The sequence below is a fragment of the Maniola jurtina genome, chromosome 19 (assembly GCF_905333055.1).
Source record: "Maniola jurtina chromosome 19, ilManJurt1.1, whole genome shotgun sequence".
In the NCBI taxonomy this organism is placed as follows: domain Eukaryota; kingdom Metazoa; phylum Arthropoda; class Insecta; order Lepidoptera; family Nymphalidae; genus Maniola; species Maniola jurtina.
Window position 1 is genome coordinate 134,592 of NC_060047.1, and position 16,032 is coordinate 150,623.

The 16,032-nt window shown below is 39.1% G+C and overlaps 1 protein-coding gene across 1 annotated transcript; it reads left to right on the forward strand.

Moving 5' to 3' along the window:
• The first annotated feature begins 11,625 nt into the window (after window positions 1–11,625).
• Window positions 11,626–13,544, forward strand: LOC123874844. The gene is made up of 2 exons (XM_045920367.1): window positions 11,626–12,277; window positions 12,886–13,544. The coding sequence occupies exons 1-2, from the start codon at window positions 11,930–11,932 to the stop codon at window positions 13,384–13,386; spliced, it is 849 nt and encodes a 282-aa protein (XP_045776323.1). The 5' UTR covers window positions 11,626–11,929; the 3' UTR covers window positions 13,387–13,544.
• The last annotated feature ends 2,488 nt before the right edge of the window (window positions 13,545–16,032 follow it).

A 16,032-nucleotide genomic window follows, 5' to 3' on the forward strand; every position in this document is an offset into this window, starting at 1 on the left:
CCGCGCGCCGCGCGCAGAGCGCGACGAATCGCGCACATAAACATAATGCGTAATGTAATGCCATTCCATTGTGCCGCACGGCGCACTACAACATTCTTCTTAGTTTCATTTTCTTCCTTCTCATTTACTTACTGTTATGTTATTTACTGTTCTATCCATCTATAGTAAGCCAATCCTACTGATATTATAAACGTGTTTGTATGTTTGTTACTCTTTCACGCAAAAACTACCGAACGGATATGGCTGAAATTTGGAATGGAGATAGATTTTACCCTGGATTAACACATAGGTTACGGCTACTTTTTATTGCGGAAAATCAAGCCAGAAGCCTCAATAGCTCAACGGTTATAGGGGTAGACTGAAATCCGAAAGGTCGGCGGTTCAAACCCCACCCGTTGCACTATTGTCGTACCCACTCCTAGCACAAGCTTTACGCTTAGTTGGAGGGGAAAGGGGAATGTTAGTCATGGTTAAAATGGCTAATATTTTTATGAGTTCCCACGGGATTTTCAAAAATCTATATCCAGGGAAACGAAGTCGCGGGCATCAGCTACTAATGTCATAAGTGGGAAAAAGTGTCTGTCTGTCTGCTATGTAGGTACCCACAGCGTGTTCGATAAATTATATAGCTAACTTGACAGATGTGACATGCAGAACCGAATAGTGAATTCTTTCGTTGTCTTTCCTTTTGGCAAACAGTCATCATTCCATTCCCAACGTTAAACATGATAGTGTTTATTTAGTACCTAAGTGCCAATTCAATGAAGCATTAAACTCCAACCTTTGTATCTTTCCTTTAAACAATATATTTCACAGAACTGCACTCATATAAGATTAATGATAACACTATTTACAACTTTACAAGCATCGACGTTGTTCTCAAAACACAGCTCACAAGCCTATGACACATCGTCATAAAGTATATGACACGGGACGGCTGTCATAAAGCATTTAACTAATTCACGTCCATCGCACAGTTGGCTCCGCGTTCAAAGCTACGCTCCACATTGTAACGTCGCAGAAGTAATTACCCACTGTACACTTAATTGCTGCACAAATGGACCATCCCACTATTTAGTACGAGACTATTATACGTTGTACCTTCTGAGAAATTGACACTTGAATTATAATTTGTCTGTCTACTTTTTGCTCTTATGATGCGGTTGGTTACTAGGAGAGATTGTGAGTTGGGTCAGATGAAGAGGATCTCGCCATCGATGACGATTATAGTAGGTTAAGGTCTTTTTTTGCTTTTCGGAACACGTCAGTCTTTCTTTGCCACTCTTGAAACTTAATAATGATGCGCTCGGTTACGATCAGAGATTCTTAGTTGGAATCCCTGCTTGTCAGTTGGATAAACGATTTCTTCTAATTAAGTTAAATCCTGTATTGCTTATTGGAAAACTTCGGCCTTTCTTAGATTCGCAATCTGAGTTTTGACTTTTGATTAATTGATGTGGTCATGTTAATTTCACGAAAAAATGAGAAATGTTCTTACCTAAGTAGGATACAGATTAAGTCGTGCCATGAAATACCAAAAATGGAGGGTTCTACCAAAGTGTAAAAATTGTGTCAACTCCACTGCCAACTTGCCGGTAAACTTGATCGTGTATGGCCAGCAGGCAGCAGATTATATTTCAAGTTTTAAGAGTAAACTTAGTCGTCACTTACTTCACTAACTACAGCGACAGCTGTTATTGTAAAGAGTCTCATAACTCAGTCATTCATGCCACGTCTCCATACAAGTACCTATGTATAAGGTAAATGCTAGGAAGCGTCTTGTCTTTCCATTCTATCAAAGGAAGTGTCATGTCTCCAGCCTCACATTCCCAACTCATACATACTCTACGGCGGGACATAAAGGCACTTGTGATAAATACTTGTAACAAATACTTTATCGATGTTCTACAGGATATACAACCTATTTCGTTGCCTGTGGTTCAGAATACTTCGATTTATGTCTTCCCTCATCTTTTTGCCATTGAATCGCGAGGGATTGGGAGAACATGCACCATTATATTTGTCGAGTGTCAACCCTTGACTGAGATCTCACCTGGTGGTAAGTGACTATGCAAGGTGCAGGTTAACTTGGAATAGGAAATGGAAGTTTAATTAACCCTTACCCCATTAGTTTTTTATGCGGTATCATCAAATCTTTCATCATCAACATTTCACGGATTTCCTCTGAGAATGAGAGTCTAATACCAAGTCTAGTAGAATCTAAGGCCAAGTACGTATTAGTATAGACTTCACACTGTTTGGGAACATTATGGAGAACCCTTTGGAAATACTTCCAAAATACTAAGTGCTACATAAAAGTGCATAACTATGAGACGTGCGCAATTTTCTACATCAAAGCGCACTACGAGGACTAAGGATCTTCGTTGGGACGATCACTATATCTAGTAGTTCATTTATATCGCTGGGTACCCCTAATGTTGCGGCTAAATTAAGGTTAACGTCAATGCTCAACAACGCCATAATTATCGCTATAATCAGCGCGTTAAACTGAGTGGCTACACTTGAACGGTTAACGTCTAATGTCAATTGAATTGGGGTTAAAATCGTCTAACGCCAAATGGCATTATGAATGCCGTTGGACGTTGATCGTGGTTACATCTACGTTTAACGGGAAACACCGTTGAACATCGCGTTGTTGGCCGTTAATGTGGCTTGGGCATCATACCGAGCACAAAAGTTTGAACAAAACCACAGATAAGCCTTCACCATTCAACTAAGTTGCCGACGCAACTATGAAGCTCTTCAGCTCCCATCACGACACGATGAACCACAACCGCAGTCGCTGCCACTCACTCGTGACGCCTGTCAGTTATTGAGGAAGCCATAACATTTTCACGGCACCCGTCACAGCCCTTATCGTAAGGCACTAAAGTTGATTGTAACCTGTTCCAGCCACATTGTAAAGTTGCAGGCAGTAACCACGGCCAGGCGTGACTGCCAGCTCGAATTGCCATTAACTGTGGGTACATTTCTCGCGGCGACAATAATAAAAAGTAATATATATCTATAGAGAAATAAAGTAATTTAAACTATCTGTGGGGGAACCAGAGTAACCGACATGCTCAGCGGGTTCTGAAGCTGAAGTGGCTGAAGTGAGCAGCAATCATAGAAGTCATTGGAACAGAGCAAAAAAAATCGATAGACATTGAGATCCCCAATACTGTTCATTTTTTTTATTGTCACGGCGCGGGCGGACAGTTTGAAATTTTTATTATTTGTTGTTATAGCGGCAATAGAAATACACATACTTTGAAAATTTCAACTCTCTACCTATTACACGCTTCACGAGTTATAGTCCACTGACAGACTGACGGACAGACACGACGGACGGGGACGGACGGATAAACGGACGGATAGCGGAGGCTTAGTTGTATTTATTTGGATTTCTGTGGGCTTAGTATAGGGTCCTGTCGGCACTTTTCGAGTACGGAACCTTAATAAAATGTGGTACGCTATCGCGGCCATTTTTTGTGGCTCGGAATCGCTCACCCGGGGCCCATTGCCGGCAGACACTGTATCTCTACAGTTCTATCTATACTATTCACGGGCTACTATTTATTACTACTGTAGAGAATATGCTCGTAAGGACCATTGTAGCTGCAGTTGTTTTTTCGCCTATTTCTTATCCTACTGGGACCAAAAATCGCAAAACAAAGATAGAAATGACGAAATTATTTTACTAAGTTGCTTTTATACAGAAATGTAACATGCTAAAAAAATATTTATTACTTACACCACTGTCCAAAAAAAGGAATGTAATGTTTTCAAAGCTATGCTTGTAACTTTCTATTCCACCGTAACTCCTAAATGCCTGAGCAGACTTGGATGTATGGGCTATTGTTAGAATCCTTATTATCCCGTATCTAATAATAGAATCCCTATTAGACACTGGCTATAAATATATAAAAAAAATCTATAAGTACAGTGGCTGTATGGTGCCATTTACAAATGTGAAAAGAAATCCTTAATTAGTTGTTTTTTAGAGATCACAGTTATAGTGGAGAATTGGAAATGTACCTACCTAATAGATACTTTATAGAGTCCGCAAAGTTTAATCTGTTATGATAATTATGCTAGTCCGTAAATGTCAAAAATAAACATTATTTAGAATGTATACTACAACAGACAGACATTCATTTAGCAAACAAAAAGCGATCACACGACGCTCACACGTCACGGTGAGTAACGACACACATTCACCATTATAGCAATGAGCCGTGATGAAACACGCGCTAACCTTACTTTACACACGTTCAATATATCACTACGTTACCACACGCGATTACAAACCCTACCACAACTGCATAGAGTTCAATATACAGCGTCGGTTTATACGTCCAGATGCAATAACAACATGTGCGTAATATACGAGCTACGATGAAGATTTTAAGTTCAATAATAAGGACATTCAGACTTCAGCGCATGGCATTTGGCAGACTCGCCTAAAGCATCATCCAAATCTGCGCGACCAAAGCGACTGTAAAGAGGGAACGTCAGATGCGCGGCGGAAGTTACCTCCCACGATATTATTAATGACGCTATATAGCTACGTGTCTACAACAGTCGCGTAGGTGTGTATATCACTTCGTATCGTGGACGCTCCAGCATCGCGTGCCGCATACTGGGTTCATGACGCGCAGGTGTCGCCGTAGCTTTAGTCTGCCATCCGGTTGACTGAAATAATTATGCGTAATCACATAGGCACCTACCTACTTTATAAACATTGTCAAAGAACTTCCATGTTTTGGAACATCAACATTCCATACAGTGATGTATTTATTTATACAGGATGTAAATGCCAGAAAAAACTAAACATAAAACCAATAAATATTCACCTTACACTTATAGATTTAGTGTTTTTTTTTTTGAGTGATATTTCAAACCTGCAAGTATAACGTCCAAAACTTGGGGTCAATGCCCCGCCTATGACACGACATTGACCCCTCAGCACCTATCTACGTAGATAACGGTCGATGACCTCGGGCGTGATAAAAATACAGGGTTTTTTTATCTCGTTTTTTATGGTTTTTTATCAGTAATCATCAGTTAGCCAAATGTCTTCGTTCGTTCTAATTGCGCAAAGTTTAAATGTACTAACGTACCGGAATATGCTTCACGGATATCCTCTGTGGCCTTAAACCATTGAAATAACTACAGAGTAGGAATTTAAAATATGTGTGTATAATAATACTTATATTATTCAAGTAAGGATAAATATTAGTTGATTTATAACAATTAGCAAAATAATTACTAAATTACTGGATGTAATTACCACCACACGTAACACATTCTGAACATCTGTCTATAAAGAATTATCTAAAAGTCCTTTCAGTCGAAACACGCTAAAGCCGCTCTGTTTGAGTAAACTAGTTATGAGATTTTTCACAAATAGCATGTGAAAACTCTTGTGAAAAGACTTTTCATATGTCCTAACACATGCTACCTTATTTTTGTCTGCAAAAAATCACGAAGAAAAAGTTTAAAAAATTATCACAATTTGATCTTGCTTCATTATTTAAACGTGCGTGCACGGTCAGCCATTCAATCCAAAACGCAAAAGAGCGCGCAAGCGAGAACCCTCGCATCGCTGCGCGTTAGAAAGTGAAAAACATCTAGATAAATTACATTCCATTAAAACCCACCGATGAAATATCAGCGCTATTGATTGTGAATGTGATCATAGTTCCTAATTAACGATTCAACGAGTCAAAGCAAACGATTGTGAGAAAATTGGAAAATTAATTTACGTGGGATATCGTCTGTGAAATCACAGTGAAGAAGAATAATCATCATTATTATCAACCGATAGACGTCCACAACTGGTCATAGGTCTCTTGTAGCGACTTCCACACGCCACAGTGTTGCGCCGCCGCCATCCAGCGGCTTCCGCAGACTGGTTTGATGGGTCTTCCAACACTGCGCTGTCGTCATTCTACCATCATGGGACCCAAACGTGTATCGGTTTGTCGCACTATGTGCCCTGCCCACTGCCACCTAAGCTACGCAACCCGCTGAGCTGACGGTTACTTTGTCGGTACTCCTATGAAAAATAATAGTTTCGCCAACTGAAAATGATAAGAAAATGAAAAGTAGCAATAATGTCCATCGCTAAACTAAATCTTCAGCGCAGTTAGTGGAACAAACGCCATTAAGCCGGATAGGGCGCCGAGCGAGTTTTATCGCCTTTGTACGGCTGCAACAATTCGTACCGTAACGCTGGATACGGGCTGGGACGACTGAGAGTACGCTCACACTGACAGCGTGACTACGTAAAAACTGCTTGAATATTTTCATCAGCAATCAAATACTTACGTGATACTTATCGTTCCTATAGATTCGCCTGCCCGTCGATTACCTCACGAAACACCCACTGGTGCCTATACCTTGGACAGGGGTTTGCCGGAAAAGGAAGAAATAAAAGCACAAGAATCAAGAGAAGACAATTTATTAACGATCAAACATCAGAGGAAGAAATGAAACACAACAGTTACGAATATTTTGTTAGACATAATGGAATAACTAGTTCCCCCAACATCGTGGAAAGGTGTCAGCGTATTTCTGGATGATTACAATTACAGTAATTGACGATTACATAACTATACACTGTTACTTACTTATTAATTACTTACTAATTATAATAAAAAACCTCTTGCCAAGTCTTTCTCAAAAAATGGAATATCGAGCGCATTTAGGGCAATGTTTATGTGCTTAATGCACATAAACATTGCCCTAAATGCGCTCAGTATTCCATTATAGGATTTTGTTGTTTATAATTAACGCCCGTCGCGTCCCGCCGCCAGTGTGAGGTGACTCTAAGCCGCTGCAGGCCATATGCGCCAGATTAAACTATAGGGTTTCTCGTAATGGTTTTATAAAAAGCCACATGGAGCCGGCCGGGTACCTAATACCTACTTCTGCAGAAATTAAACCGGCCAAGTGCGAATCCGACTCGCACACCAAGGGTTCCGTACCATCATACAAAATTATGCACATACTTACCTACTTTTAAATTTTTTTGGCGGTCATTTTGTTCGTATTAGTTTGTTGTTATAGCGGCAATAGTAACCTGCACCTTCTGTGTAGATCTACACACTCCCTACCTTTTACTGTTTATGAGATACAGTACATTGACAGACAGACGACGGAGCGGAGGCTTAGTAATTAGGGTCCCGTTGGCACTCTTCGGGTACCTACGGAACTCTAAAGATGTAGGTTCAGCGCGAATTATTGCGGTGCTCCAGGGCTTCTAAGCCTTTGACTGCGGGGCTTAAACGGGCTTAAATCCTTCGTCCTTGTTTTGTTACATACTAGATATGTATAATACCTATAGATATTCTTGACCTACCTAACCTTTTCTATTGTGTATAACTAGATTATGCGTGTTATTCTTGCCTGAAACTAGGCAGACATTGTATTGACTCTGTAATTTAATTTCCTTCGAGGCTGTTTTTAGGGTTCCGTACTGAAAAACGGAACCCTAGTAGGATCACTCGTGTGTCTGTCTGTCATGCTATGTTGGCTGAACGGGGGAATGGACCAACCTATCTATCTATCTGTCTATCTATTAATTATAGTTCCAATTCAATAACATATTATTTGACTACGATTTCACCTGGTGTGGTGACGATGTTGTTTAGTTTGAGAAAATATCCTATCGGGTACTAGGCAGTATCAGACAGTATCGACTGTCGCACCGACAAGGGTAACTAGCCACGGCCGAAGGCACCCACCAGATCAGACCTGAGGCAATTTACAAATTTTACATTCCCAAAATAACAACTGTGAGTGGAACCCGGAAATACTACTCAAAAGAAGTTAACCACTGCGCGAGAGCCGTCTAATAATTGCATCAAAGGTCTATAAAGATAAGATATACCCAGGTGTTAATATTGGGTGTGGGAGGGTGCGTGATGGATTGTAAATGTTAATTTAACAGCTTTAGCGTTTCCAATTACCTCCAATAGCACAATAAACAATTAATTTAATTGACGGGTTCCGTTGCTAAAGGCTTTAATCTTAAATTGCCTACAACTAAAATTAATAATGATCCTTTAAATCTAATTGGTCTTATTATAGCATCTTCAGATATGCTGACTACAGATCCATCCAAAGTTTTTAGTAAAGAATCAATTCTGCAGGTCTCTATTGGTAAAAATTACGAGCGTTCAATTTTTTATACCAATGTTGTCTTTCCTGCTTTAGGCTATCGAAGGAAGTAAGGTAATGGATGTTTATTGTACCCTACAGTATGCCTACAATGTTGCTCAAAGAATTAATAAATTATGGACGTCGCATTGTTTATACAAAAGTGAAATAAGTTACAGTTTCCTGATCGTTGATCGCAACATGCAACCACGTGTAGTAATAACTTAGCGGTAACCGCGCCAATAATAACTTAACTTTAATTAAACAGTTTCCTTTGAACCGATCAAGATTACAATATTGCAGTCTACAAGGTTTGGCAATAAAGAAACATTTGAAGGGGAGGCATTAGGGGAGGGTATCGTGTATAGATAGTGAGTGTTCCGTAGCGTAGTGTATATTTATGGGGAATTTGAACTTGTATGGGTAATACCTACTGAAATCTAAATATAAAATATATTTTCAGAAAACCAATTTCCAAAGCCACTACAAAAAAAAAATATTTGTTTCTACTCATATAAATGTAAAGTTTTTGATTTCTCATTTATATTTATGCTCGCCCGACGTCATACATACGTATAAATTCAATTCAAAATTCAAAATATTTTTATTCGATTAGACTTTTACAAGTTCTTTTGAATGTATACAGAACAATATACATATACGTAACGCATATACATATGTATAGAAACAAAAATTTTCATTTCCTTTTGGGTTTGGAAGTCAGTTTTTTGAAAAGATTTTTATTTCAAGCTTTTTAGTCATTGCTTGAATATTATGGAGAACTTTCAGACATGCAGGTATCCTCACGATGTTTTCCTTTGTAAACAAGTCATATTAAATAATTGCTTAAAACGCACATAACTCTAGAAGTTACACGTGCATGTCCGGTATCGAACCTCCGACCTTCCGAATATGAGTGACTAGGCTATCACTGCTTGTGCCCATAGAGATAGAATATATAGATTGCTTGTGCCTATGACAAATTGTGGCTATTTCAATGGGTAAACTTTTCCGTTATAGCCTGTGCGTATATATTGGTGACAAATCGTAGTTCCCACGTAATTGCTTAGGAACGTGGCAATAAAAGTGTTCTACGTAAACGCTGCCGGGTACAATTAGCTATAATACGTACCTATTTGTATTCGCAAGCCGTGAGTTATTTTAGTTTTGTAGGGTTCAGCAATAATCACATCACACTTCACACTCACACTAATGAGGGGAAAACTGCGCTAATATTATAAAAGCGAAAGTTTGTGTGTATGTATGTGTGTAAAAAGAAAATCAAGGTAGGTACCTACCTCCTGAACATGAGCTGTGTGAGTTTGGTTTACCCCTTGAGTGATTTCTTGTTAAATATTAATTAATTGTATTTTGAAATTATTTTGCGGTTTTTAGACAGTTTTTTGAAAAAAATCTATCGTTTATAAAATAATGATCTCCAAAGTTTTAGCAACTACCTGCAAGCATGGCTACGGAACCCTAAATGATGACTTGAATATTTTTTCTTCTCAGTTCAATCCAAAGATAAATCAGACCTTGGAGCTAAATAACGACTCTACGCGCTGTCTACGAAGTGATAACATTGCAGCCATCAGGGAGGGCGCTAGAAAGGTTATCAAAAAAATTATATAACCTTTGGAACGTATAAAAACTTTTCTATCCATTTTAATATATCAAGTTCTGTATAATAATGATAATTGATAATATCCTCCTTGCTGAAGTTCGGTCACGGTGGCCAATCTCCAAATCATCACACTGCGAGTGTGCACAAACATAAATGCATTCTCTATTCCCTCACTCTCATAACCCGATGGGACGGAAATCCAACATGACCAGAGAGAGATCAGACGCAGGGCCGACGACTTTGCTTACGTACTCTCCGAGACATGGGGCAGGGGTGTCACACCGCCAACTTGAATTCCCGATGCCTATTTTTGGCCCGACCCGGGAATTGAACCCAAGACCTCATCATCGGCAGTCAAACATGCTTACCACTAGACAAACGGGGCAGTACCTATAGCACCAAGCTCTATATAATATTGATGTGTATATGAAAGAGTTGTAATGTCTGTCAGTACGAAATGAATGGCCGCCGACAGCCGGGAGGTAAAACCATTGAACTAGTAATTCATGTTCTCTCAATACGAACATCTGCGGGATATCCGCCAGTGCAAGACGTAGCCGCGGGAAAAGCAACTCTAATACTTTAGCGTAGAGTTCAATATAATTCGGAAGTTATTTCCAAAGAGTTTGGTCATATAGAAATGTAATGCGCGCGCAGTCTCTTTACATTCGATACACAGAAAGTAATTTAAACTGGACATCTTAGGGTGGGAGCAAACTTGCTACGAAAATACAATGACCATGTTTCTCTATTTTTTTTTAATTAAACTCGAAAATATATATTTTTAATTAAAGTCACTTCTTCTGTGGGCTGTGACCTTACATCGTATAATAATTGTGGCTTGTGAAAAACTGAGTTGAGCTCATTTTCAGTTCAAAGTAACCGTACCTACATGCCTCGCAAGGCTTCAACCAGTGTAGAAGCGCCGTTATGCTGCCTCGACTGAGGCATGGGCATTTGCCTCGGTCGAGGTGCATTAATTGCACAGATTAATATTATTATTTACACTGGCTTTTATCTAAATCTCGCGATCCTGCCGCGATAACTTTCAACCCAGCCAGTTTGAAAGTTCTGTCTTGCAACGTCAGGGGAGGAAAACATAATACAGTTATGAATATTCTGTACGTAACTTTCTGGTGTGTTTCGTTATTGTATTGAGTGTTCATAAGTGGTACATAATGTGTTCATAAGAAACCATAGAAACCGGTTGATTGGAAGGAAAAGTAAAAAACATGTTAAAAATTCCCTTGTCCCATCAAGGAGATAGGACGAAAAGTTGTAAAACAATAAGCGCCTCGTGTAACGTTATACTTATGAAAGGATACTGTTGCAGGTAAGAGTGTCCATCAAGGAAGGCCGTCGTTTGACACTCAATATCTATTTCTTTTTACTACAGCATATCAATGTAATAGAGCTGATTTCATATAGGAGAAGATTCTAGGTAGTAGGTACTTTTTACACGACTTCCAAAAAAGGAGTGTAATATTTTCAGGGCTCATGTTTGTGTGTGAGTTCCTTTGTTCTACTATTCTATATTACTTTTTTTGCCAGAACAGATTTGAATGTGAATGAAAATTGATGATTTGAATACCGTTAGAATACTTACATCATCCGATGTGACACTGACTATAAATTTTTTGAAAAAAAAAATCAATATGGCACAACAGTTGAGTTTTTAATTTTTTTAACACCTTAGTTGTATAAAAGTTTTTTATCATAAGCGACCATCGCAATGACTTCTTCTCAATGGAAAAATCGTTAGGGTTGCAAGATTTCATCTGTTACTAGAATTACCTGTTTTTATTCAAACTCGCTTCGTAAATGGATACGGTCATTAAAGCATTACTTGTGCGGTGTGAAGTGAACCACCCGTGCAGTGCCCCTTGAAAACGAAACTGTATGGACACGGGCGTAACATAAAGCTGGCATTACTTGGTTACTCCCCGCAGGCGGGGTATCGACTATCCACTAGTTCAAATTAGTCACTCGGAATCCGGATCGATACCCGGCAGGCGCGGACACCCCGCAGGCGGCGTAACGACCAATGAAACGCGCCAGCCGGGCGCCGTGCGGGGCTCCCCGCCCGTCTCCTCGCCTCAGTCGCACGCGTTTTATGATAGACTTCACACGCTACGCAAAATGTCCGAGCGTTTCACTGAAACACAAATGTATAAACTGGCAGAAATATACCGGGACTACGAGTGCTTGTGGAACGTTACCAGCGAGTTGTACAAGGACAGGAGCGCGCGGGACTGCGCCTACCAGAAAATTTTGGAAAGGTTGAACGTCCCCGGCCTGTCGATAAAGGACATACCCAAGAAAATTAAAAATCTAAGGTCGTCTTATTACCAAGAGATAAAGAGAATCCAAAACAGCAGGCGGTCAGGCGTCCCCGAGGATGCCGTGTACAAACCGAAGGTGTCGTGGTTTACGATCGTGGAGGGATTCCTAATGCCGTTCAGAAATCAACGAGAGACTTGTTCCTACGTAAGTAAAAAAAAAATCATATCATAAATAAACCGTATGGTTTTAAAGTAGGTATGGAGGTACAGCTAAAGATCATACCATCTCGCTTATTAACTATTGTGCTAATTATAATTAGCTATATATATACTTACCTAGGTATTTTATTTTATCGCACGACGATGGAATTGTATTCTATAGGTAGGCACAGAATATACCTATTACCTACCTATACCTATGCGTTTCTTGCTAGAGGTTGTGTATGTATGTATGTATGTTTGTATTTTCATGTTATCATTTCCGTGAAAAACTGGATAGGTACTTAATGCGGTTTTTTGCATCAAGTAGTTACCTACTTCTGAGTAGATTCTTAGATCATAATTACGTTTTATGGTTAGGTATCGACTAGGTATCATAAGCGACAAAGCGGCGCTGCAATCGTGTTTTGACTTTTTTTCTGTTACCATTTACCTGCAAACTACTGAGTCGATATTGATGCGGTTTTTTGTATTACACAGGTATTACCTCAAAGCAGATCTTAGATGTGCCTATTTTAAAGTATTACCAGGAAACACTGCAGTTCGTGGAGGTCGGAGGGTTATTTAAAACTTTTATTTGTTGTCTTGTTACAGAATGATAAAGATTCAAATTCTGCTTCTGACAGTGAGTTAGAAACACAAAATACGAAATCAATGGTGGACGCGATTCCTGAAGAAGACTCAAATGTAGATGAAAGCAGTGAAGTCGACTGGGGCTTTGGCCATGCACCCACTTCCGCCCATAGAGAAAACGAAAATTGTTCGCCTGCATATTTCATTTTGCCCTCAAAGAAGCAAGCCAAGAAGCGAAAAGACAAGAAAGATGACGATATCCATTACGCTATTGCCAAAATTGATAAAATTGCTAACCGGCTTACACAAAATGCATTGATGGAGAAAAGAGAAGATGAGTTTGACACCTTTGGCAGATACATAGCCATGGCTCTGCGGTCTATGCCGAAGGAACTGGCTATCATGGGACAAACAGACATCCAGAAGGTTATATCGGAGAGTCAATTAAGGGCATTGAGACAAAACTCCGAGCCTCCGCTGATGCAGTATGACGCGTCAGCGATAAAACTGGAATACCCATGAAGATCAAAACCCAAGACATTTCAGTTTGATATCCGGGTGTGGTTCATCTTGTGACAATCGAATCGAGATAATTAATCTTTGATTGATAACATTTTGATTAGTTTGTAAAATTAAAGTTGCTGTCATTACAAAATGTTAATGCAATTATATTTTAACCCTAAAAAGAAATTGCTACATTTCTTGCCCCTCGCTCCCACGGGTAAATACTTACATAATTTATAATTATTATAATAAATGAGCAAATAATTTTATGTAGCCATATTTGGTTAGGCTCTTAATTGCAGGTAATTTAAAAATAACTGTCAAAAGTAATTGCATGTTTTTATATATTCGTTTGCATTGTTTTTATTCAAATTATTTAAAGGTAATAACTAATATGTATTTATGTTTCACCATAATATAAAGTTTTTATTTTCTAATGATTATGCTCTTTATGTTCAATTTACTACATAACTCATAAATTAAAAACCTTCCTAAACTTTTGGTGCGAAATAAATTAAGCTCTTGTAGTTTCCTAAGGACCAACTTCAAAGAAGTTTACTTTCTTTTACTCGTAATTAGTTTTGTCAGAGCCGTGATAGCCAAGTGGTTAAGTACCTATTAAGTCACTAGTGGATAAGATGTCCGCTTCATATTCGGGAGAACGGGGTTCGATTTCGGATTCTAATTTTTCGGAGTTACGTGCAATTCAATATCATTTACGTTAAGGAATACATCGTACGGAAACATGCATGGCTGAGAGTTCTCAATAATGTCTGCCAATCCGCACTTGGCCGGGGAGGCCTTCTCATTCTGAGAGATCTGTCCTCAGTAGTGGGCCATAATGACGCTGATGGACAGACATCGTGATTGGACATGTTATTGAACAACAAACCAAATACCAATTTATATAAGCTTATATGTAGGTATCTATTAATCAATAGAGTCGTTCATCACACACATATTAAATTTTATCTATGCATTGCAAAACATATGAAGTACATTAATTTATTACATCAAGGATTAACGACATAATATTACAATATCCTCGAGCTTAATTCAATGATTAGCAAGATTAATGACAGTTAACTGCTGATCGTCTGTTATACTCAGTTTAATCCTTTGACTAATGAGAGATAATAGCATAAAGCTTGTAGCTATTTATATTTTCGACCAGAAGACGCCCGCGACTTCGTTCATGTGCATATCAGTATCAATATCAACCCATCGTCGGTTCACTACTGAGCACGGGTCTCCTCAGGATGTAGGGATCTACGAGTACCATACTGGCGAAGTGTTGAGAACATTGTGAAGAGCCTCAGAAATGCAGGGTTTCCTTCACCGTTGAAGCAAGTGATATTTCATTCGTCAAAAAGCTCAAAAGTGTAGTAGTAAGAGGGGCGTTCTCGGACATTTTAATTAATGAATATTATACATGTACATACTTTTATTGTACACCACAAAATGAGTACAGTAAAACACATAGATACAAAAAAAAAACAAAAACTTATGCAGATAGGTACAATTTGGCGGCCTTATCGCTACCTGGCGATCTCCTCCAGGCAACCAAAGTGCCTGTACGTCCTAGGTATCTAAGTATGTAGGTACATTATAGGTGTAATTAACTCCTTTATCTCCACAACTAACGCGCAACCTTCCTGCTAAGAACATTATTATGTCCAGCTTACTGCTACGTTGTATCATTATAAAAATTTATCACGCCTCATTGGTTCCTTCTTCTTCTTTAAATCTGGCTTTACTCTGATTAGCCAATGTCAAGTTTGTAGTTATTTTCAAGTTATTGAATCTATACAAGTATGGACTCCGTCTGCGCCGGCGCCCGCCGACATACGCACGGCGCCCCTTTAGAGTGCTTCCTAGTCAGTTCCACCACCAAAAACACCAACTAACACAAAAACCAGCCACTCTTAACAAAAAAAAACACTCCAAACAAGCACAGCACGCGCGTCAGCAAACGCCATTACAGACGAAGTCCCTCATTGGTTCCGTACATGTACATTGTACACGCCGAGAACTGCTGAACTGATATTATCTGTGCCACGCACTAAAACATCATTACCTGCAACGGAAACTGATATCTAAACATATGTGATATATGGTTTATTTTTGCGTGTAGTGCGATGGTCTATGAAATTTATAGTGTGCAGCTGACAAGTCGAATTTGCTGACGTCACAATTAATCAAGATGTGTCAATGGATACGGCTATAAATCGTTGATTGTGAGAGCGCAGAGCGGCGCCGAATGTGGCTGATGCTCAGTACACTCGATCTATCAAATATGATATAAATTTACGCTTATAACTTACATACTTAAATTACATGTTTTAGAGGCCTGTCAAGCTGGTTAATTTCAATTCAGTACCTATACTATCTAAGTAATATAGGCCACTATTGCGTTCGAGTGTACGCAAACCGCGGCGCGAAAGTCTGTGATCATCCCGTGAACAGAATGGAACCACCTTCTTCATCCCAGGATTGAAATTGGAGTTTCTTTAAACAAAACATTCAAGTTTAAAGCAGCATTAAAACATGCTAAAACTGTTTAAAACTACTTTTTAACTTAACAGCATGTTTTGTTTTGTACCTTTAAGAGCATCCTAACTCTCAGGCATGCAGGTTTCTTTACAATGTTTACCTTCGCCGTTA

What these genes read in the sequence shown, in the direction of transcription:
- LOC123874844 (XM_045920367.1), top strand. Translation starts at nt 11,930, where the DNA reads ATGTCCGAGCGTTTCACTGAAACACAAATGTATAAACTGGCAGAAATA. An exon ending in AACGAGAGACTTGTTCCTAC is followed by an intron (nt 12,278 to 12,885) that starts GTAAGTAAAAAA and finishes GTCTTGTTACAG; the next exon opens with AATGATAAAGATTCAAATTC.